General features: G+C 37.1%; 1 protein-coding gene across 1 annotated transcript in view; it reads right to left on the reverse strand.

The window, feature by feature from the left end:
- The window catches only part of LOC122551725 (low-density lipoprotein receptor-related protein 1-like), a 1,910,187-nt gene that overhangs the window by 16,375 nt on the left and 1,868,307 nt on the right, over positions 1-25,505 (reverse strand). The window contains exons 85-88 of the mRNA XM_043694091.2: positions 23,765-23,869; positions 6,760-6,873; positions 6,372-6,448; positions 84-174 (exon numbers count right to left, since the gene is read on the reverse strand). Coding sequence (XP_043550026.2) covers positions 84-174; positions 6,372-6,448; positions 6,760-6,873; positions 23,765-23,869 — 387 coding nt within the window. The remainder of the gene's footprint in view (positions 1-83; positions 175-6,371; positions 6,449-6,759; positions 6,874-23,764; positions 23,870-25,505) is intronic.

Genomic DNA, 25,505 nt, shown 5'->3' on the forward strand with positions numbered 1-25,505 from the left:
AGTTACCAAATAATGTTAACATGGAATCTCATTGCTCAAGGATTGTATTATTCCAAGAATTAATTACAGTCCAAACCATTTACCGTTGTCTTCTTTTGCAGATAATTATTCCAACAACGACTGCAATAATTAGAAGAATCAGGATAACGAGTGGCACTATAAAAGTGATGTTTCCTGTGAGAGATGAACAAATTTGATCTAAATTATTTAAATGAAACATGTAGACACATCTGAAGAAGTTCAATGAAGGCTCAGTACACCAATGTCTGGCTTATCTTATGAGGAAAGCTTGGACAGGCTGGGCTTAGTTCATAGAATCATAAAATCCCCACAGTGGAAAGAGGCACATTCCTGGACACTGTGGGGCAACTTAACATGGCCAATCCACCTAACCTACCCATCTTTGGACTGTGGAATGGAACTGGATCACTTGGCAGAAACCCACAGACATGGGGAGAATGTACAAACTCCATATAGACAGTCACCCAAGGCTGGATCAAACCTGAGTCCATGGCACTGTGAGGCAGCAGAGCTAATCACTGAACTATTGGGCCACCCACTGCTAGGTTTGCCGGAGTTTAGAAGAGCAACAGGTGACATGTTTAAAACTTATGGGATCTTAACAGGGTACTTATCCTCTTAAGAGGATATTTCCTGTTGTAGGAGAACCTTGAACTAAGGATCACTGATTTAACTTAAGCAGTTTCCATAAATAGAAATGTGATTTTATTTCTCAGACAGGACTGTGAGTCTTTAAAAGTCTCTTTCTCAAAAGCTGGTGGATTCAAGCAAATCCTTGCATATTTTGAAGGCAGAGTTAGGTACATTCTTGATATATAAAGAGGTGAAAAGTTATCAGGGGTATGTGGGATTATGGATTACCTATAATCAAATCAGCCATGATCTTATTAAATGGTGCAGCAGGCTTGAGGGGCTGAGTGGCCTACTCCTGCAACTGAATCTTATGTTTGTATATTCCATCAAATATAATAGAAAATACACATTTCCCACAGACATGGAGAATGAGCACGTATAGACTAGTCATTGGATTGACAATATTAACAGTAAATACATAATGCAGCATATTGTGAGCTAAATCTGCTGGTTTACCTCTTGTTGCTTCAAGTAGGTTGACCCGATGACTCAGGGAATATAAATTACAACTAGATTATAATAGGCATTAGAAGCAAGCATAAGTCGCACTCTACAGTTTTTGAGCTGTATGGTATAAACCATATACTAGCTTGCTTTGCTTTTTAACATGTGGTATGTTATGATGTATGTTAAGATCGCTACAGAAATAAATAAAATTTAAGAAATTTAAACTTTTAGTTTTTAACTGGATGAATGACACAAGATTTCAAAGCTTTTTTCTCGCAATCATGGCTAAAAAATAACTTGATTAACATTAAACTCCAGAGCAGAACATCTCCCTTTAAACCCATCACAACACAAATTTCACGAAATTATAATCTTTTTAGCAAATATTTTAAACTTGCTCCCAGCTTGCAGTGGGTTTCCATGTTCCTGTTTTGCTACACTGTAAACCTTGTGTGAATAGATGTTTTCTTAAGTTTTCAGAGAAATCTTTTAATTCCATCCCATGTAATAAAATTTATTTCAATGACTGTTCTCCAGGATGTATCTCCCAGATTCTTATATGGCCCTTTCTGGGGAAGCCTATAATCTAATCCGAAAATGGATTCTTCTGCAATCTTCTCTATTGCAATGCCAACAATATTAACCTTGCAGTTCATTAGAAATGCCAATCGTAATCATGGAATCCAACATTCTTTCAACTTGGAAGTAGTTTACAGCACAACTGTTTACAACCAATACCAACAGCACCTAACTGGGATCTTGGGAGACTCGGAGTCAACTCATGTTAAAGCAAACAACTGTAGCCATTATCTTGAAGTGTAAAATCTTGCACTTTCTTCTCAACAATACGATCTAAACCTTCCTTTGATCTCTACTAAACAAATTCTCCAGGCATAACACATGAGTAAATATCAGAACCTATGTTCAGTCACATGACACCTTTCATTTAACCTACTTTTAAATCTTACTTTGAATCCAAACTATAATAATCTTACACACTTACAACTGTAACAGAAAATATGAAGTTTTCTTGATTTTATTGAACATGCAAAATATTGATACAAACATTTTAAAATGTCACTGAAACAAGATACCAAAAATATTAATGTTTGCAAATGTTACTAAATAGCAGATATACTTTAAAATATCATCAGAATAAAATTAAAATTAATGACAAGTTGGAACTTCTGAAGTTATGTAATGGTGAAAGCAATGGGATGAAGGTACAGGGGGAATTTGGCAAGTTTGGCAGCATCTATGGAATGAAAACAGAGTTAATGTTTGGGTCCTGTGACCCTTCTCCAGAACGCTGGAGAAGCAAAAAAATTCCTTTATCTGTTCTGGCTTTCCACAAGGGCAGCAGTTTGAACATTTCCCACTTGTCTCCCATTTAAATCCATTTCTTGAATGATTGGGAATAGTTCTAGTTTCCTTCCCTCGCTTCCTTCTTCTCTCCAGTTTGGAATATTTAACTTACCTTATTGCACTCACGTCTCTGAAAATTTCTAGATCCCTGCCAGCCTGGGTTTATGTTTTGTGTATTAATTCAAAGATGTCAGCCAGAATTGCTGCCTGTCTAGGCCATGTTATCCTCTGATTCTCTAAATTGCATTCATTCTTGGTAACAATATGACGGTTTTGAATTTTGCAAGGAGAATCGCCTCACAAAGATTTTTGTAAATGTATACATCCAAAGCTTAAAAGTGAGCTGTTTAAGCCATTCAAATTCCAGGTATGTGTGATCAGGTTGCTTCTTGAGGGAACAAGATTATTCCCCTCTCCACCTCTTGCACTACCTCATTTACAATAGCATCTTTTGCTGCCTCTTGTCAATTGCACTCTCTTTAGGCAAGAGGGAGCAAACTTTGTGAGTGCAATATCAGTTCCACTGTTGGATTGGCAATTTTAACTGCTTTGCTAACCATTTTAAAGAGATAAAGGTAGTATCCTCCTCTTAATCATTATATTTAGGGATTAAATGAGGGAACTTCAATACTTAAGCCCAGACATCCAAGATAGATGTGGCTCCCACACTACAACTGCCTTCAAAGGGATTTTCCTTTCTCAACTCAAGTTGCCTCAATGTAAGCTTTTTTCCTCTTTCCTGGCCTCTTTTGCTCATTTTGCCTTTACTGAAAACTCTTTTTTTTCCTGTCTCTCATTTCCTTTCTTGGCACTCACTCTGACTGTTACCCTTTTAAATTTTTCCAAGGATAAAATCTCTAATTATTCAAACGTTATCTTATCTTGCTCTACAAAAACATTAATGTCAAACTGTAGTGATTGTAACAAGGCCAGCCAGCTTGACCTCATAGAATATGAGTTCCCTGACTGGATGAGATTAACAGCTCCAATCAGGGAGCCCTGGCTAACAGATATAAACAGGCGTGTCAAGGTGCTGACTCTGATAAGGGCTATGTCAGAGTCAGGGCTTTCCTACATGTAAATAAATATTGTCTTAGTGAGAGGAAACCATCCTCTATCAAGTTATTTCACAAATTATGATATTTTAGCTCTTTAATATTACAGATATAACAGTTTTGCAGATATTTTTAAACAGATTTTCACTTAGATTCCCTACAGTATGGAAATAGGCCATTTGGCCCAACAAGTCCACACCCGACCCTCCAAAGAGTAACCCACCCAGACCCATTCCCGTACTACTCTACATTTACTCCTAACCTACATATCTGTGAACACTATGGGCAATTTAGCATAGATAATTCACCAAACCTGAACATCTTGGGACTATGGGAGGAAACCCACACAGACACACAGAGAATATACAAACTCCACACAGACAGTTGCCCAAGGCTGGAATCGAACCCGGATCCCTGGTGCTGTGAAGCAGGAGTGCTAGCCACCCTCATTAACGTTGATTATTCTGTATATAAACTATCAAATCCTTCGATTAGATTCCAGTCTGTAACTCCCTCCCGGGTGTCTGTTATTTTATATATTAACCATCCAAAGCCACCAACTATATTCCAGTCTGTCACTCACTCCTGGGTATCTGTTATTGTATATATAAACTGTCTCAAACCCCTTGATTAGGTTCCAGTTTGTAACTCACTCTCGGGGATCTTTTGCTTTAAGCGACACTAATACCCTCAATCAGATTCCAGTCCATACCTCACTCTTGGATATCTATTATTCTGTAAGTCAACCTATGCCCCTTGATTTGATTCCAGACATTAACTCGTTCCTGGGTATCTGTTGTATTTTGAAAGAAGAATTATTTCTCCCACTCCCCAATTATTTCATTTGTCTTTTAGATCTTACTACTTAAGCCCTCAGTTTGTTATGGTGAGTTGAGTGAATTGGCCCCATCTTATTAAACCCCTCAGCTGGTCACAACAAATATTTTTAAATTTCCTCTTTAACTTTTCATTAACAATTTCATAGAATCATAGAATCCCTACAGATTGGAAACAGGCCATTTGGCCCAACAAGTCCACAATGACCCTCCAAAATGTATCCCATCCAGACCCATTGCCCTACATTTACCCCTGACTAATGCACCTAACCTACACATCCCTGAACACTATAGCCAATTTAGCAAAGCCAATCCACCTAATGTGTACATCTTTTGATTAAGGGAGGAAACCCACACAACACAGGGAGAATGTGCAAACTCCACACAGTCACCCGAGATTGGAATCAAACCCAGGTGCCTGGAGATGTGAGGCAGCAGTGCTAACTACACAGCCACCATACCACCCCAACCACTGAGCCACCATGCCACCAATTTAATTCACTGATTCAAAACTGAAGAGCCAATCACAAGATTTTCTTGAGTGAAATAATGAAGAGTGTTGTCACTTGCAATCACTGGTATAAAACTTAAATGATATAGTACAGCTAGGAGAAAGGGAGAGCAAGAATATGCAGTTTTAAAATTCCTTAGTGTCTGTGAGGCTTTGGTTTCATCCTGAGATCATGGTTATTTAATTGACGACATTCATCCTCTGCAGTAGCGAAATCTAAATCTTTGCACTCTCAGTGAATGGATATTTCTACAGTTTGCTTTTGTCAAGTGAAAGATAAAGAAGAAAGAAAAAAAAGGGTATAGTGAGAGAGAGGGAGTTGTTGTGAATCTAACATTTTCTTTCTGTTATCCAAATGCTGTCATCTGAAGTAAACTTCATTTGTGTATTTCTGTGTCTGGCTACATTATTAGTTTCAAGATGAAGAATCTGTTGGTAATTTCCATCCTCAATTGTGAAAAATCCAGAAAGGTGTAAGTCCATCAGAAGGTAAATATGTAAGTGACTAATTTCACTCAGCTTGATGAAATTCTAATTTCAGTTCAAGCTGGCTCTTGTTTACTGATGGTTTCATGCATTGCCTCAACCTGTGATCAGGTGATCACTTTGATCATTTTCAGTTTGTGTTTTGCATTTTTTTAAGTGACTTCAATCTATGAAAGGCTCCTGCTATTAAAAATCCAATGTGAGAAGTCAAAACGTTTCCACTATTATAACAAGATAATTTTTTTTTTGCCCTTTGTCTTCTGCGAATCTATTATCCTGGACTTTAGCTCTGTTTGTAACATACTTCTTTTGTGGGACCATAACATCATTGTGCATGCTGTGAGATAGAAATGGTTGGATCACAGTGTATGAAGTTTCCTTTCTTAAAAATGAAAAAGCTTCTTCCTTAAAAGGCTTAATGCTGAAGAATAGACTCATTCCTGACTTGTCAACTGACGGCAGTTTAAAAGCAGTCCTTGTAACAGGTTGACATTCAGCAATGCTGCCGGGCATTCTTCATATTATCTTCTCAAAATACTTATGTCAAAAGATTGACATGTGATATGTTCAGTTATATTTTCAGTCCATAACCTCTCTGAAAAAAAGATCTTAACGTTTACTGAGCTATTATGGCAACATGAGTCTTCTGAGCTCGTTTTCAGCTTTAGTTGTAGTTGTCAATAGATGTCAATCAAAGAAGGCCTTTGTGAAAAGTACATAATATAGATTAGATTCGAGTTTACCTACTGATTTCTGACTCAAACTAACAGTAACTATAATCAAATTGAAATAAAATCTAATCTACCAGCTTGAATGTCAAAGTAATAAACCTAAGGATTTCATGCTGTCATGTGTCAAGGATTTTTCAACTCTAGATTGGCTCAACATTATAATGTCTTCATGTAGTCCAATAATCCATTTACCCTGGAAGGCTACCTCAAATTAACCCAGACCAAGGTATAATGATCGGAGGCTGATATCATCAACAACAGTAACACATGTATTTTCATTACTTACGACCTGTGGTATTCTCAGTTTTGCTGCTCTTGGGAGCTGGCCTTTCACATTGTGTGCCCGACCATTCATCAGAACACCTGAAATGAAGCAATTAAGAGATGTAAAATTAATGTACTGCAACTGTCACAAACTCTAGAGGAAAAGCACCTACAGATATCAGCAAGAGTGAACAGCATTTAGGAGCATGCAATAAGGATTAGACAGCAGGTTTGTTTAAATAGCAATGCATTGAGAAGATGATTAGCTCTTATAATAGGCCAACAGCATGCCATGCATAAAAGCAATTAATTTACTAGGCCATGGAAACATGCCACCAATGCATGATGAGTCTGCTGGATTTCAATGTTTTATAGCAAAGAATGGTGTCTGGCATAAGGTCAAAACCTACTTGCACTGAGGCTCATTAAGTGCAGTTAAAGTGCAAACCCCTCCATTTTGACAGTAGTAATCACAAAGGTTCATTTTCTGGTCACATCGATCACTTTTAAACCCCACTGTACATCTGCAGAGTTATAGAATATAGTTGAGATTAAAATGATGAATTGTATTATAAGGTAATTTTTGATCCCCTTTCCTGCGTCACCTTTTTTAAATAAACATGAATAGCTTTGCTGAATCAAATAAATATAATTAATTGAGGACCACTGTTAAGACATTAATTTGCCTCAGAGAAAATTTCATTTTGGTTCCTTCATCAACCATTTTCAGGTAACTGTCGCCTAAAAACATAGTGAATAGTTAGATTGGATTTATTTAAATATTATATGGTAATGATATATAGATATTTGGACAAACAATTATATTGGTCTGGAAGAAGTTGCAACTGGCTGCAGAGTCTCAAGTTTGAGAATGTAAAAGTCAACTTAGATTCTAAGTCCTAATCATCATTAAATGATCCCCGCTGGAAAATATGCAAGTTTGGAGATTAGGCGAATAAAATCCAGGGTTGGTTGCAATCTCTCCATAAGTAAATGTTTGCAAATATTCACTTTGTACACACAGATTAGAAATCTGTGCAAGGCATCATCATAAAGCATCATCCCTGTGGCATCTCCCCTGCCTCATACAATAACATCTTTTTGAGCAGAGGTGAAGAAATATCTCGAAATGTAGATCATCCAGGACTAAAATTGCAATTGCAAAATTGCAAAACAAAAAACAATCATGTTTGAGGTGCTTTTGTGCTCTATAGTAATTTATAAATTGAGAAAGAAAATGAATCTGTTGGCATTTTGACACAAATGTAGCCTCTAATCAACACATGCCAAGTCTCACATGAATGATGAGTGAAATATATACTGTTTGGTATCTGGAAAAAGATTACATATAAGATCTCTATGCATTTACAGTTTTGTTATACATAATAAACAATTAAAAACTTCTTTTGTAGTGTTGGCTGTATTACACTTTTCCTTTCCTTTGTCCCTCTTTTAATTACTTGCTAAAATTTAACTTTTCCTCCATACATTCAGTTTTTCAGAAATTCAGACAATTTACTTGCTATTTACTATATTTTTGTCTCTTCTTCTATCACCGTTATAATTGTTAGGAGGGCAAGTGCGAGCAAAATGAACTCCTTACCCAAAATTACAGCCAGCAAACCATTCAGACCTGTTGACAAGTCTATGGCAAACTGCTCCATTAAGAATCCCAACACAGAACTATGACCACATGGAGATCTTGACTACAAAACCATAAATGCCCCAAGACATGTAATTTCTGTCAGTGTTTTTTCTCAATGGTAGTCAGTTCGTACCATTTCCCTTTTTTCCTCTCAGTGACAAATGCAAGTATAAGATTCATCACCCAGCACAACTGTTGACAAATATAAAACTGAACTGGTTACATTTGTCCCTTACTTTTGTTAAACTTCCATCATACACTTTGTAATCTATTTTTCTGAATCTTGAAAGTACGTTCGTTTCCATTCCCAGTCACTCTGGCATAGTCTGCTTTATTTCTCTGAACCACAATGGAAGAAATGAAACTTTACGTGGTAAACATTGCCATGCATCCACGTTTATTTTTGAAAGTACACTAGTCATAGCTGAATTTCTTTCATTTGTCATGTTTGTGACAGCCAACAAATGAAGAATATCACAGAAAGAAGGATTGAAAAAATACTTGATAGTTAATAGAAGGTTTAGAGGACATTAAATAACTCTATTTGTGAGCAGAACCTCTTAACAATATGAGATATTGTTGTAGGAATAATTATGAAAGAAAGAAGTGTTATTGTCAAATTTTGTAAAGTTTACAATTCTTGTTTCCTACCTTAAAAACCTATAAGTTAAACTAATGGAATAATGGACTTATTGAGTAGTGTAACTGTTGTTTTCAATCACACATTGTTGAATTTCACATCTGATTATGAAAGAATGTTGGATGCTTTTGAACTTTAACAATGGAGATCAATAAGAGCAGCAAAAGAAACACAAATCAATAACTGGATAGGAAATGTTTTATTTCATGTGGAAAGTGGAAGTCCTCGTAACATGAAACTTTTTCTAATTCCAACCTTTTCCATTGCCCTGCAAGCATTTTCTTATTCCAAGCGCGATACATATGATTACCTTCATTCTGATATCCTCACAGCTGGCTTACTTCCCTTGGAATTATTTGGCTTTGATTGTTATGCAGTTCAAACAATCCCTTACTCACAAAGCGTATCCATTAGTTCTGTCACTCTCCTTACTTTTGGTGATTGTCGAGAACTTTTTAATATTTTGCAGTCCAAAACCAAAACTATAAAGTATACATTTTTATTTTGCTGGCAATATTAATTTCAATTACTTTAAAATTGACCAACAGCTTTTCCTGTGTTTTTGTCCAGATTGACATGGTTGCAAGGGCCTTGAATTCACTCAGGAATCAATCTGTCTCTGATTAACCTGGTGACTTATTTCCATCCCTAATTCCTGTCCTTATCTCCAGTCTTGACACTTACACGGTGTCTACCTCTTCTGTTTTTTTTGTTGTTTCATATCCAGGTTTCATAAATCCCTCTAATAGTCTTAACCACATTGGTTGGCAGTTTGGAGTTTTATTTTCCATCCAGTATTTCTAAATAAGTGAAAAGAATCTTGCATTATTGCATGGTATATATGTGCTTATTATGACTTCATCAGTTGGAGGCACAAGAGTCCAGGGTTTCTTGTTTACTTCAAGCCTCTATGAACTCAAGTCTGTCTAAGGCTTATATTACTCTAATATGGCTGCTCCAGGATCTGTTGTGTATTTCTGAATATGATTGAAAAGAAGTATCTCTCTTCCACTTTTAGATTTTCTCTTTTATCCTTCATGGTTTATGATAAAAAAAGTTACTGGAATGCTCTCTAATCTTGTGAGGTTTCCTTTTTGCCATTTTCCTAAGATGCCAATAAACTAGTCGCATCATTTGGTTTGATTTATTATTGTGAAAAGTATTGTTTTGCATGCCATCCTGACATGATAAACCTTACATAAGTATATCAGGGTAATAGAATAGAATGCAGAATGCAGTGTCACAGCTATAAGAAGGTGCACAGGAAGATCAACTCTTAATATATGAGAAGTTTGTTCATAAGTCTGATAACAACAGGGAAGACGCTCTTCTTGAATCTATTGGTATGTATTTTCAAATTTTTGTATATTCTGTCCAATGGAAGAGGTTGGAAGATAGTATAACAGGCTTCCTGATTATGTTGACTGCTTTTCCAAGACAGCAAGAAGTGTCAACAGAGTCAATGTATGTATGTATCATCCATGTATTTAAATTAAGGCTCATCCCTCAATTTTCTATAGGACCCAAGTCATCTTTTCTCTGAGTCTCAAAATCTCATTATTTTTCATAAATCAACATCACTTTTAAGATCCCAACTTTGTATCATCTAACCACTTTATTAATCATTTCTTTTTAACATTATTTGGCAGAGTCTTGGTCTTTCATTTTAGTTCCTCAAAAGAAAAAGAAAGTCATTACCATTGACCTTAAGTTATTGGTAAGTAGAGTATGGACTCATTGCCTTTGTACCAACAGGTGCACAGTTAGAACAAAGTAAACTTTATTACATTTTACTGTAGATTCAGAATATGTGTTATGTAAAGAATAAAAAGCTTCTTGTAAAGACCGCAATTGTCAATGATGCAAGCATGATCTGACTTGTTGCTGTACCTTAATCTTCATCACAAAATGTTTTGAATTATTTCCAGAGATCCACAAAACTACTTACATATCACTTTTTTTCAACATAAACTTAATAAATTAATTAAATGACCACTGTCCAAACAATCCAGCTCTCTCTCAAAAGCTAGCTAAAACCAAAACCTGCAGAAAACAACTGTTGTATTTGGAATGCAAAATGTTGATTTGAATTTGGCTGGAATCTGGGCCTGAAACCTCATGTGAATAATATCAGCAAACTGCAAAGGTCAAATTGACCTCCTGGTTCAACTTGTCAGTCAGACCTCCAGAAAATCATTAATGCCTTGGTGGAGAAAATGCTGGGCTGACAATGATGTTTGGTATTGAAGGGTAGCTGCAGTATATTGCTAATATCACCAGACTAATAATCCAGAGCGCAGATGCTCAGGGGCATGAATTCCAATCTTAGCATGGCAATTGGCAATTGTTGGAATTAAAACAATCAAACCAGAAATTTGAAATTTCAAAAGTAGATTGACAACGAATTGATTGCCGCAAAAACATATATGGAAATCCATTGTCCTTGTCTTGTCTGGCTTACATGGGACTTCAACTCTATAGCAATGTGGTTGAAATGGCCTAACACAGGAAATGATAATGACAAACAGTACAAATCCTCCTTATCAACATCTGGGTGTTTATGGAAAAATTGGGAGAAATGTGTTATTGACTAGTCAAGTATCAGCCTGAACTAGTCATACTCATGATATAACACCTTACACACAACAACCCTGACACCATCATGAACATCCTGTATATGTCCTGTTATGCCAGCAGGACAAACTCTGAAGAGGTGGCAGCACAGTGGTGTGCTTTCAAGTCCTTAATATTGAATCCAGTCCCTATGAACTTTTGTGCATCAGTTTACAGGAAGACTCGTGCTGATTGTCCCATAATAACTGCATTGCCCTGATGAATCAGTGTTCCTCCTTGTTGAATACTAAATAGAAGCAGAACTGAGGGTGGAAAGGACACAAAACTTTGGGTGGACAACCTCAATTCGTAGTGCCACTAATTATCAAACTGGTTAAGTCTGAAGGGGGAATTTCAATATCCACCACCAAGAGTGGCTCAGCAGCACGACTACTGATTCAGCAGGTTGATTCCGAAGGGAGAGTCCTAAGTTGCTAGTTGAGATCTTTAACAGGTGTTGAAGAAACCAGCAACAGAGAGAAAAAAAATGACTTGACCTTATCCCCATCAATCTAGCTGTCACAGCAACACCTGCCCATGATAGCATTGATAGAACTGACCACCACACTATCCTTGTGGAAACAAGGTCCCATCTTCATGTTGCAGATATCCTCTATCATATTGTGTAACACTGCCACTGTCCTCATTTGGATAGATTATGACCAGATCTAGCAAGTCAGAAATAGGCACTTATAACATGCTGTGGACCACCAGCAACAGCAAAACTGTGTTCAACCACAGTCTGTAACCTTAGCACAGTATATCCCCCATTCTAGCAATATAATCAAATTGGGGAACCAACCCTGGTTTAATGAATAATACAGAATGGCATACCAGGAGCAGCACCAGGCTAAACGTGTGGTGTCAATCGGGTGAAACTACAACATAGCCCTATTTCAATTCCAAACAGCAAAAGAAGCATGAAGAGCACCCACAACTAATGAATCAGTTCTGAATGGTGATGGATAATTAAATAATTGGACATTATGAAAATATTATCTCCATCTTCAATAACAGGGAAGCCCAGCATATCAGTGTGAAAGAAAAGGCTAAAGCATTTGCACCCATCTAGGAGTATCAAGTGAAAGATCCACCACAGCCTACTCCTGACATTTCAAACATGACAGGTGCTGTCTCTAGCTAACTCAATTCATTTCAAGTGATATGGTTGAAGCAATTGGACTGCTCAAAGGCTATGGGCCCTAACAGATTTTCAGCCTTGGCATTAAAGACTTGTTCACCAGAACTATTGAATTGAATTGAATTGAATTTATTGCCACGTGAACTGAAGCACAGTGAAAAGCTTTGTCTCGCAAGCAGTACAGGTAGATCACAGAGTTAAGTAGCATAGATAAGTAAATAATAGGTAAACAGCAGCAAAAACTGAAAACAAAAATGTTAAGAGTGTGTGAGTCCATTCAGTATTGTAACAATAGTAAGGTAGAAAATGTTATGAAACCGGCTGGTGTGTGTGTTCAGGCTTCTGTACCTTCTCCCCGATTGTAGAGGTTGTAGAAAAACATTGCCAGGGTGGGATGGATCTTTGAGAATGCTGGCGGCCTTTCCTTGACAGCGGGCCTGGTAGATGGATTCTGTAGATGAGAGGTTGGCCTTTATGATTGCCCAGGCCGAGTTCCCGACTCTCTGTAACCGCCTCCAATCTTGAATGGTACAGTTGCCATACCTGGTAGCAATGCATCCAGACAGAATGCTCTTGATGGCGCAACTATAAAAGCTGGCAAGGGTATTTGCTGTCATAGCAGAAGCATTGTTGGTCCTTGGTAACCAGTGTGTCCACATGAAGAGTCCTGGAAAGCTTGTTGTGGATGACCACTCCCAGGAGCTTGACACTCTCTACTCGTTCCACCTCTGTGCTGTTAATGTGTCGGGGAACACGAGTAACATCCCACCGAAAGTCAATAATGAATTCCTTGGTTTTTCTGTCATTGAGAGCTAGGTTGTTCTCAGTGCACCATTTTTCCAGGTCTTCCACCTCCCGTCTGTAGCCTGTTTCATCGCTATCTGAGATTCAACCAACTATGGTGGTGACCGACTATTCACAACCCTAATCAACTTGTTCCAGTATAGTTCAACACTGACTTCTATCTGGTGTACAAAAAGCAAGATAAAATGCAACTCAGCTAATTCTTGACTTAACCATTTAACAATCCTCAGTAAAGTGCCACTGGGATTTTGTAATAGTATGATGGAATACTCCCTACTTACCTGAAAGTATGCAGCCAAATCATTAGAAAAGAAGCTCAACACTATCCAGGACAAAAAATCTACGATTGGCAGTAAATTCAGCCCCTTAATCATTCGTTCGCTCTACCGCCCTTGTATAGTGGCAGGAATGTGTGGTATTCATAAGATGTACTGCAACATCCCATGAAGGCTCCCCTAGCTCCTCATGTTATGACACGGCAGTGAACCTTTCTATTAATTAAACCAAACAACCAGAAAAGCTCACCTCATTAAAATGATTTTTTTTAGATTAGATTAGATTACATTACAGTGTGGAAACAGGCCCTTCGGCCCAACAAGTCCACACCGACCCGCCGAAGCGAACCCACCCATACCCCTACATTTACCCCTTACCTAACACTATGGGCAATTTAGTATGGCCAATTCACCTGACCCTGCACATCTTTGGACTGTGGTAGGAAACTGGAGCACCCGGAGGAAACCCACGCAGACACGGGGAGAACGTGCAAACTCCACACAGTCAGTCGCCTGAGGCGGGAATTGAACCCGGGTCTCAGGCGCTGCGAGGCAATAGTGCTAACCACTGTGCCACCGTGCCGCCCACAAAATGAGTGCCAGAGAACTCATAAATTTCACTATTTAAAGAAAATAACATCCATTTAATTTTATAACTCTAAAAGTGAATATTAAATAACAACTATTCATAACTCTAAGCCTGCTGACACCCCCCCCCCCCTTCTCTTAACGGCTTATCATTTGCCTTCAACTCTATAGCAATATGCTATTCTAATAAGTTACTTATTAAAATTACATCAACTTAATGTCAAAAGCACACAGCTGCTGTGGTCTTCTGTAACTTCACTCTTCCGGCTGCTGAATTCCCTGTGTTTTCTTTCTTTTTACTGCGAGTATGTTTCATATGAGAAGGTACCTTTAATAGAGAGTGTTTCCTAATATCTTGATTTTCTCTCTAATTTTCAAAATGTCCACACTTTTGTATCCCCAACATCGGATCGTCTCGTTGGTTCGATTGGGTTTTAGTATCATGGACATAATTTAAACTGATTGTTTAAATTTGAACTGTTGTCAAAACAGCAACCAAAACTCAGGTATTCAGTTCACAGCCAAATGTTACATGTTTTCAATTTTCCAGCACACTCTGGGTCTACCATCTAGTCATATACACAGGTGCTTATAATTTCTCAGTTCAAAACAGCATTCACTCTCTCTTAAAGGTACAGTACACACCTTAAACGTCATAACACTAGCGACCTGTAGCTCTGAGAAGGACAAGGGTCTCAAATGCTTGGGAGGAGCACCCTGACCTGCAAGTTCCCCTCCAAGACAGGGAGGAAGACAATGCGATGTTAGCATTCATTTCAAAAGGGTTACAATACAACAGCAGGGATGTACTGCTGAGGTTGTATAAGGCTCTGGTCAGACTGCATTTGAAATATTGTGAGCAGTTTTGGGCCCCACACCTAAGGAAGGATATATTGATGTTGGAGGAGATCCAAAGGAAGTTTACAAGAAAGATCTTGAGGTGAAAGGCTTGTCATATGAGCAGCAATTGAGGCCTCTGGGTCTGTACTCGATGGAGTTTAGAAGGATGAGGGGGAAGTCTGATTAAATCTTATAGAATACTATGAATATAGAGTGGAAGTGGAGAAGATGCTACCACTGGTAGAAGAGACGAGGACCCGAAGGTCCAGCCTCAGAGTAATCATATGGCCCTTTAGAACTGAGATGGGGAGGAATCTCTTCAGCCAGAGGGTCATTGCTGCAGAAGGCTGTGGAGGCCAAGTCATTGAGAGTATTCAAGATAGAGATACATAAATTCCAAAGAATTGGGCAGGTTGGAATGCTGACACATTGCTGTAAAAAAACTCTAACACTGCATTGCCAAGTCATTGAGGCTTAACTTTACAATTTTTTTGTTTGACTTGAATATACTTCTGTTCATCAAATCCAATAAATCAAGTATAAAAAATCCTATTAATTCCAGATATTCTAACCTTTGAATGTGAACTGCATTCCTGTGTGATGTTATCACTGCTGATCAAAGAAGAATTTTATATTAAAACATATCCAGTAGATAAATTTAGACAACCCTTGTGTGTTTTTTTGCTTTTTAAAATGTACCTCAGCTTTAGCTGTTTGATATTTTTCTAATTTATATTCTGCATGTTTTCAGTATGTCATTGTTTTTTGGTTTAGACAGAATACATTTAAATAAGTAACAAATTGAAGAGTAACTTCTTTGCACAAATGTACCTAAAATTTCTAAGTGAGTGCACTTCAAACACACTTCATTGGTCGTAAAGTGTTTTGTGACAGGTGGTCATGAAGGGAGTTATATCGTACAAGGCCTTTTTTTTCCCTTTTATTGTTACATGGTAGAATGAGGGAGATTGCCTTGTAAATTGGATATTATTACCTTGCATCACTCAATGGTGATGCTACACTTTAAGGAATATTAAAATAAAACCAGCTGACAATGTTCAACAGAATAAGCCAAAAGTTAGAAGAGGAAATGTTATTGTCAAGTGTATAGAAGAATAAATGATTCTGAAAGAAATAAAACAGAAGCAAGCCTGAGATCAATGCACAACTTCTAAGATGTAGATTTTTTCAGTAACAAGCTACATTACAGATGCAATCTTTGAACCAACAATATATCCATGAAAACTCATAAGTTCACTCTTTTGCAAAGATCAATAATGATAGCCAATTGGCATTTAGTTTGATATAATGCATTCTTTCTATCTTACTTTCCTTTCAGTATCTTTCCTTCTCTTACCCCTGTTTTCTTTTTGTAATTATCAATCTCTTTTCAGTCCATTGGGATTTCTGAAAGCCCTTTTGTTATCATAGACTGTCAGTGCCAACTATGGAAGTGAACCAATTGCGGTGTTCGTAATGGTAATGAATGCTCTCTGCATCACTTAATGGTTCATTATTTAAAGGAGGGCTTTCATTAAGAACACGACTGTTGGATTAATTATGTGGTTTTATCATAATTTTTTCAGGCTATACCTAATTGTTTAGTAAGAAAAGCAATTGAAGCATCAAGAGCGTGAAATAGAAGATTATAATCTGTCCCCTGAACTGTTAGGTAATATTAGATAATCTTATATTTTTGATAAAGCATAAAACATTCTATATTTCATCTACATGCAAGAAAAATAAGTCTGTCACCTGTACTCAGCTTGATTTGCAAGTGACTTATCCTTAATATTCTTTTAGCTGTATTGTCAATTGTTCAGTTTTTCTGATGGATGCTAAATCAAGACCCTATATAAAGTCTCAGTTGCATGACTGAAAGAAAAGCAAAGACAGATCACCTGAGAACTTAGCCAGCATTTCTCCATCTCCAATATCACCAAAATGATACAAACTGATCAGCCATCCAATTAACTTTTATGGGACCTTGTGTACATATTAGCGGTAATCATTGTCAACAACACAATAAAAACTGAACATGGAAAGTAATTGGCTGAGGTTGCATGAAAAGTGTCCTGAGGATATAAAAGGTACTTTCTGATGAAAAGATCTTCCTTAAAAGTGTAGCAGAAATAAGTTTATGATTGTAGAGAAACCTATGCAATTTGGAAATCAACGATAAAACTCTCCAGTACAGGGAAATACAAAAATAAGAAACAAAAATAATACATAAGCAACAAACATTCAAGACAGATAAATATTGAATTGAGTTCAAAATTCTACAATATGATAAGGATGTCACTGAAAAATAATAGAATCTTATTAGATAACAACTATAATAACTGCACCACTATTAGCTTGCTTACACATTATTGAAATCATGGTGAAATGAATTAATATTGAAAGACATCCAATAGATAGAATTAAATAATTTGCAGTTTTTCAACTATGTGATATATAGAAAATATTGGTCATTTAGTTCAGTTATTTACAGTAGAATATTTGTTTTGAGAGTTAATCCTGTGAATTATTAAACAGAATAGAACTTTAATGTTCTCAACCCTAAAGAAATAGGAGGAACATTAGAATTATACAGAATTATTCAGAACTTGAAGAATTGAAAATAAATCTTCATTTGATAGCACAAGCTTGAAAAGAGACACATTTTGTGAGGAACTAAGAACAGCAAGAGACTCTGGGATCCATGTTGGGGCTCTTGCAATTTCTGGTGGACAAAACTACTCTAGACTTGAATGCAGGAGGGTTGATCAGTAATTTCATGGGTGATATAAGAATTGATGGGGTGGTAAACTGTGAGAAGGAGATGGGTGGCATGATGGCTCAGCGGTTATTACTGCTGCCTCAGAGGACCAGGGATCAGGGACTCAGGTAATTGGCTGTGTGGAGTTTGCACATTCTCCCCATGTCTGCGTGGGTTTCATTTGGGTGTTCCAGTTTTCTCCCTCAGTTCAAAGATGTGAAGGATAGGTGGATTGTCCATGTTTAATTGTCCATTGTGTCCAGGTATGTGCAGTTTAGGTTGGTTAACAATGGGAAATACAGGGCAACAGAGATAGGATAGGGGTGTGGTTCTGTGTGGGATGCTCTTTGGAGGTTCAGTGTGGACATGATGGGCCAAATGGCCTGCTCCCATATTTTAGGGAATCTATGGTTCTATGGTAGCCTCATAGTATCGGAGAATATAGACAGGTTAGTCAGATAAGTTGACTAATGGCAAAAGGAATTCAATCTGGATAAGTATGAGGAGATGCAGCACAAACAAAGCAAGGAAATACATAAGAAACAGTAAGACCCTGGGAAGCCTCGAGGATAAAAAGGACATGGCATACCTGCCCACTGATCCCTTCGGGTAGAAGGATGGGCAGATAAGCATGATAGCTCAGAGGTTAGCACTGCTGCCTCACAGCACCAAAGACCCGGGTTTGATTCTAGCCTCGAGCGACTGCCTGTGTGGAGTTTGCACATTCTTTCCATTTCTGCATGGTTTCCTCCCACAATCCAAAGATGTGTAGTTCAGGGGCATTATTCAGGAGTAAAGGTAGCATTATAGGGTAGGGGAATGGGTCTGGGAGGGTTACTCTTCGGAGGGTCGGAGGGGACTTGTTGGGCCAAATGGCCTGTTCCCACATTGTAGGGACTCTGTGATTAAGTTTAAGAAGGGATCTGGGATACCTTAATATCTTAAATAGCTGAGGCATACAGGGAGATGATGCTTGAACTGTTTAAAATGTTGCTTAGGCCACAGCTAGGGTTTCGTGTGCAGTTCTGGAATCCACATTTTGGGTTGCATGTAGTTGCATTAGAAAGGGTGCAGAGGAGATTTAACAGAATGCTGTCTGGGCTTTAGACTTTTAGTTATGAAGAAAGATTGGGTAGAATAGGATTGTTTTCCTTAGAGCAAAGGAGACAGAGGGAGGACCCAATTGAGATATATAAAATCACGAGGGGCATAGATGGGGTAGATAAGGAGGAACTTTTCCCCTTGTTGAAGGAATCAAAAACCAGAGTAATCAAGATTAGGTGTTGAAGGTTCAGAGGTGATGTGAGGAAAACAATTCACCCAGAGAGTGGGAGTTTGGAATTCACTTCCTGTAAGGATGATAGGGGCAGAAATATTGAGATGTACTTAGATGTGTACTTGTCATGCCAAGGCATCGAAGGCTATGAATCAAGTGCTGGAAAAAATTGATTAGAATAGTTAGATGCTTGTTTTTGACTGATGCATATCTGTGCTATAGACCTCCTCAGCATTAGATGGAATTCCAGGAATGGGCAACCATTTGTTGGATAGTCTTGAATGTGCAATTACACTGATAAGCAATTTCTATTTGCATGTTCTGGATGCGGCATATATTACTAGAGAGGACCATGCTCCTTGCAAAACGACAAAAATGTACACGCACTGCACTTATTACAGTTCCATAAAATAAATGATGTCTAGTCACGGGTTCACTTCTCAGGTCAATATCTTTCCCAATCAGAGGCAACCTGTTTGGTTTAAAATTAAAACAAAGCTTGTCAGTTAACTGTCAGTCTTCATTAACAAGTTCTCTCTCCATGGCAATGCCTCTGACCAATCAGCACTTTCTCTCTTTTACAGGCTAAGTATTCATTGTCCCTCTCATTGCTCCTATGACATGGTTTTATGAACGTAAGATGAAAAACTTCCAAGCAACACTCAACTTTAAATTGTCTGTTTTCTCACATTGGGTGCTGAATGTTTGAAAGGTTAGCAAGGATAAATAAAATAATCATGACATTGTTACAAGTTTATAATTGTTTAGAACGTAATTTTAAAAATTGAACATGTATTGTTTTAAAATTTTCATCCTACTCCATTCAAATCAGTCTATATCTTCCTTTCTTCCAAAATGAAAAACGTAAACTATTGGCATAACACATTTACAGCCTCAAAAAATATTATAATGTGTTAAATGTGTAATCCAAACAGTTGCACTTATTCTTATACATAACATGTTTTATCTCAATTTTCATTAGTCCTTCAGCATGCTCCTCCTCTCACACAATTCATTACTGAGCACCATAGTGTTAAGAACTTGAGTCAAGGGCTAGCTGGGATGATTGCACTGATTCTCGTCACCTCTACTGAAAGTTCCTTTCCCCAACTTTCCAACTGAGATCAAAACCTATAATGGACATGACCGCATTCCTATGTTTGGCCATGACAATATACATCCATGACCAACATACTTTAGTTTTAGGCATTACTAAAATATGATTTCCATTTCTAATTTAATGTTGCTACCAATTATACTCTGATTTCACCAAAAACAATGTAAAACCACAGAAAAGCACTTATCCAGTATGGAAGCAGGCCACTCAGCCCAACTGATCCATTCCGACCCTCCGAAAACCATCCCACCCAGATATATCCCCTATTGAATCCTTGTAACCCTGCAGTTCCCATGGCTAACCAGTAGCCTGCATACTGCTGACAATTTAGCATGGTCAATCCACCTAAATTGCACATCATTGGACTATGGGAGGAAACCAGAGTACTGTTGTAGAACAGAGAGGCCTAGAATTTCAGGTGCACAATTCTTTAAAATTTGCATCACAGAGAGACAGGGTGGTTAAGAAGTCATTTAATACACTTGCCTTCACTGCTCAGACCTTTGCGTATAGGAGTTGGGACGTCATGTTGAGTTTGTGCACGCCATTGATGAGACCTCTTCTGGAGTACTATATCCAGTTCTGGTCGCCATCTTATAGGAAGGATATTATTAAACTGGAGAGGGTTCACAAAAGATTTCGCAGGATGGTTTCAGGAATGGAAGGTTTGAGTTACAAAAATAGGGTAGATATGCTGGGACATTTTTCACTACTACATTGATGGTTGAAGGAGGACCTTATAGTGGTTTATAAAATCCTGATGGGCGTAGATATGGTGAATAGCCAAGGCCTTTTCCCTAAGGTGGGGGAGTTCAAAACTGGGTGGCATGTTGTTAAGGTGAGAGGAGAAAGTTTTAAAAAGGACATGAGGAGCAAATATTTTACAGAAAGTGGTTTGTGTGCGGACTGAACTGCCAGAGGAAGTGGTGAATGCAGGTACAGTTATAACATTAAAATACCTTTGGATAAGCACATAAATAGCAAAGGTTCAGAGGATACTGGCCAAAGATAGGGTAGGAGAGACTAATTTAGTTTGGGAACATAGTTGATGTGGACTGGTTGGACTGAAAGGTCTGTTTCCAAGTTATATGATTCTATGACTCTATGATTGTACTAGTTAAAACAAATGAAAATGACTATTGTTAACAATCAAATTCTTCTACCCATTTGCTGAGTTAAGTCTCAATATAGAGGAAGCTATTGCCAAAATTGTACGTTGCACATACAATTTCCTGTGTTTGTACCGAAGCAGTATACTCCACCCTCCACTGTACATAAAAGAGACATAACTAGAGATGTCACTATATGTCAGCATTAATTCCATTGACAGCAGCTCTATATACAAAGGGACCATCGTTCTATTGTTCTTACACCTTCTGAATGTGAAATCCAGATCCATTTAGTCACAACCATATAACTCATCACTTCCTCTCATTTAACGTATGTTTTATTGTCTTGGCTAGTAGAGATTTTAATATTCTTTGGCATTGACCAGTAATATGAGCTAGCATTTAATTCCTTTATCTCTGCTATTCTGCCTGAATGATGTACTCAAAATTACAGAAAAAGGACACAGTCATTAATTTATTGTTCTACATACTGCAAAAACAACAATGTTCACAGTGAAAAAATCATGAAATGGTGCACAAAAGCTTTATCAGCTAACCACAATCTGGCTTCAAAGTAATCAATGCTCCACATAAATGCTTTAATAGCATTATTGTTTTATTTTTATCTATACCATCGTAGAGCTATGTAAAATGTGATGACAAAGTCGATGAAATTAATTTTCATGCTTTGATACGATTGTGATCTTTGTGAATGACATTGGGGTAAAATGTCGAGACCAATATGCTATTTCTCAAGCTCTGGGTGAATAAAATTGTTGCCAGTAAAATGTTAGTAAGCAAAGGTGGGTGAGCCAGTGAACTAGCAAAATTTTCAACTAATTAGATAGAACAACAAATTATTTTATAAATTTGAGTTTTATAATATTAACGATTACTTATATACATTTCAATGGAATTCAGACAGCTACTGGAAATGTGGCACTCCTGTTTTAAGTTAATAATTGGGATAGCTGCTTAATATTAGAATTTTAATAACAAATAATTAATGAAGACAAAGGCAAGCCATGTAAAGCTGACATATACTAGATAATAAGAACAAAATCATTGAAACATTTGTACATAGGTGAGATGGGGTTAACATTCAATAACTTGGGGGTACACAAACTCCAGAGATTTAATTTTTATATTTAATACTGAGCATGACATAAAGTAGGAAGATGTAGATGAAAGGGGATGAAATAAAAAATGATAGATGACACCAGCTGTGAATTATATTAATGTATAGTTGCATCTCAAATCAAAAGAGATGATTAAGATGCTACAAAATACATTTGCCAGATCTCATTTCTAGTAGTGTGTGTAATTCTAATCCCCAATCATAGTTTGGAGATTTATTACTGGCTTTGAAAGAACATAGATGCAACAAACCAAACTGATTCCAGCTATCAGAATCTAATATTCTCTGAAGGGATTACAAACATGGGCTGGAACTCTGAGTGAAGGCTTTGACGTGATCCAATTTTACATTTTCATGTGCATGGAAGGATTGTTCAGGCTGATGCAGCCAAATTATTCACAATGATAAAATGCTCAAAAAGCAGAAGAGAGAAGTTAACAATTAGAAACTTTAAGAAAGGTAAAACTTAGTATTGAAGATCACTGAAATGAACAACATGAGTTGATTCAAGTGGCACAAGTGTGTTTAGGGGGAAATGTTGAAGAAAATAGTTCCAAGTTGACTGCTGAAATATATTTAAATTTAAAAAGTTAATGGTCTGTTGGTTTTAATGATATTGTGCAAACATTGGTGACATTGAGTCAGAAATTATTTTCTGAAGGATTGAATTGGTTTAATTTAGTTAATAATCTGACCTTCAAAATTTTGTGCTCCATCCAGCATGTTCCATCATAGATTGTGCACAAATTAGTCTGGTATTTGGATATGCAATCTCTTGCAACTGAATTTCAAGAATGAACCACCGAGCATAAGCAAAATCTAATGCTATTAGACTAGATGACACCTACCTGACTTAGGGTTTCTCTGCTTTCCTGTTCTATAAAGGGTCTTAAGGTACAGTGGCAGAATTTTGTATGATATGTCTACCTGCTAACAGGGTTACCCACCTGTTTTTCTTGGCTAGGACTGTGGTCTTATATGCATCATGAAAATAGAATTTTAAGCAAAAGTTAAATCAACTCTCTCACAAAGGGAAAAATGAAAGATGCTTTTCAGGAGATTTAACAACATGTCCTCCCTTTAGGGTCGATTATTACTTTGCAACTAAGGGTCCACCATATAAGTTAAAAGAACTTCATCTGATACCATGCGCATTGATGCAGGCAAGGTTGGAAATCAAGTACTGATGCACTGAACTACCTGTGTTGAGATGGCTGACTGTTATTATGTTGTGAAATTTGTCGAGCTATCCAGAACTGATAGCCATAATAATTCTTTTGTCTGTTGAATGACAATCTATTTAAGGAAAAGGAAGACTTCTCTATTGTTATTATTCTGTGATATAAATATCTTTCTTCTTTAGGTGGACTTCAATTATTTACCAGCATTCTAAACCCATTCTAAAATAGATTAGTGCTCAAAAAGAAATGTCTATTATAAGTTTAAAGTATAGAGGATATACACTTACACACAAGTGGGCACTTCAGAGTGTGAGCCCAGCTGGCAAGTGCCACCATTGTAACAGTATCCATCACAAGACAGGCAGCTGGATGCAATCCTTCCATTTGTGCAACTGTATCAACAAAGTGAGACTAATGTCATTCCAGATCATGCTACAAGAACCATAATTACAGGCACCTGTATGTATTCAATGGAATGCTCTGTTGCACGAGAAATTGCTTACATTGAATCAGAAAATATTTTTCCATGAGAGTGAAAAATACATCTGAGATATTTTTGTTGTTGTTACACATAAACAATTAAAAATCTTGTGCTATTAATCACTCAGAGATTTTACATCAAATTATTCTCTAAATAGATTTTGTATATGTTTCCAATTTTGTAACATAAATTCATTATTGTCATGCTAGAGTTTGGATTGCTAAGAAAAAGTGGGTTAATGGCAACAATGTCATGATGCCTAATGCATGGACATATATTGGTTAATCTGGGCATACCTATGTGTGCTAAATTCACATTGTGAGCATTTCCAAGTCAGTGAAAGGTTGGAAGATTTCTTTTGAAATTAAAATATATTGAAATTGATTGAATTTGTCATTTAAGGTTCAGTTGATCAAACATATTTTTCAACTGCCCCTACCTTGTAGTTACAGCCTGGAGCTAGACCTATATTTGTCTAAAAAAAATAGAAGATTTCTGTGTGTGTTCGGTGTAGGAAAATAAACATATTTCTCTACACAATGCAAAAGTCACCTTTCACATTGCAGCTATCATTTGAATTTAATGTGCTTCAGGAATGATATTGAAATAAAGCTATATCTACAAATGAATGGGATCCTTTGGCTCACCTACAGTAAGAATTAGATTGCATTAGCACTCCGTATAAAAGCTATTTTGCCTTTCTCAAATGAGCAGTGTTATTTTTAAAGCTTATCATTCATGTCAAAAAACTAAGATCTATCAACATTAGCTTTTCAGAGATTGAGGCATTTTGAGGCAATAATCTAAACATAATTGATTTCTTCATTTTATAGTAGAAAATATTATAAGATCCAACTTATATTTCAACCTTGTGTTAGCTGTTTTGTGTTGACAGCCCAACATTATAAGTGAGATGTTAACTGAACAAAAAACATTACAATAGTTGATGAGTTTCATGCAAACAGACTAGGTATTCACATGCTAATACATGCTCAACATAATTGAGCCACTCTTATGTTTTACCCAGCATGAATTGTAATCAGATTGAGTGGGTCTCAATGGTAACAACATAACTGCTTTAATTTCAAATTCTGTAGCTCCATATTACCACTTTCCTGTTAGCCAATTCAGTTCAACATAAAATTAATTATGTAACATGGACATAAATTACTGGACATGAGTTCAAACATCAAGTGCACTGTAGCGTTTAATCACAGGAGATTTCACTGTTATGCAGACACAAATAAAGGCATGGACACAAAACCTGAATTCCAGACGTATGGTGGAAGTGAAAGCTCTATCAAAGAGCATTTAACCCATGTGATACCAAGGGGAAAATTCTCCAGTGTCTGGACTCATTGCTGGTGTAAAAGCAGATGCAAAAGCAAAATACAGTAGATACTGTAAAATTGAAATAAAAACAGAAATTTCTGGAAACATTACAAGTCTTGTAACATTTGTGGAGAGAGGGAAACAAGTTAACAGGCTGAATTTTCAGAATGCAACAGGGGCAGGACCAGGGGTCAACATGCTGACCAATTCTCATT

The sequence above is a fragment of the Chiloscyllium plagiosum genome, unplaced genomic scaffold, assembly GCF_037043375.1.
Source record: "Chiloscyllium plagiosum isolate Xiang-an unplaced genomic scaffold, Cpla_swu_hap1 HiC_scaffold_7, whole genome shotgun sequence".
Classification (NCBI taxonomy): Eukaryota; Metazoa; Chordata; class Chondrichthyes; order Orectolobiformes; family Hemiscylliidae; genus Chiloscyllium; species Chiloscyllium plagiosum.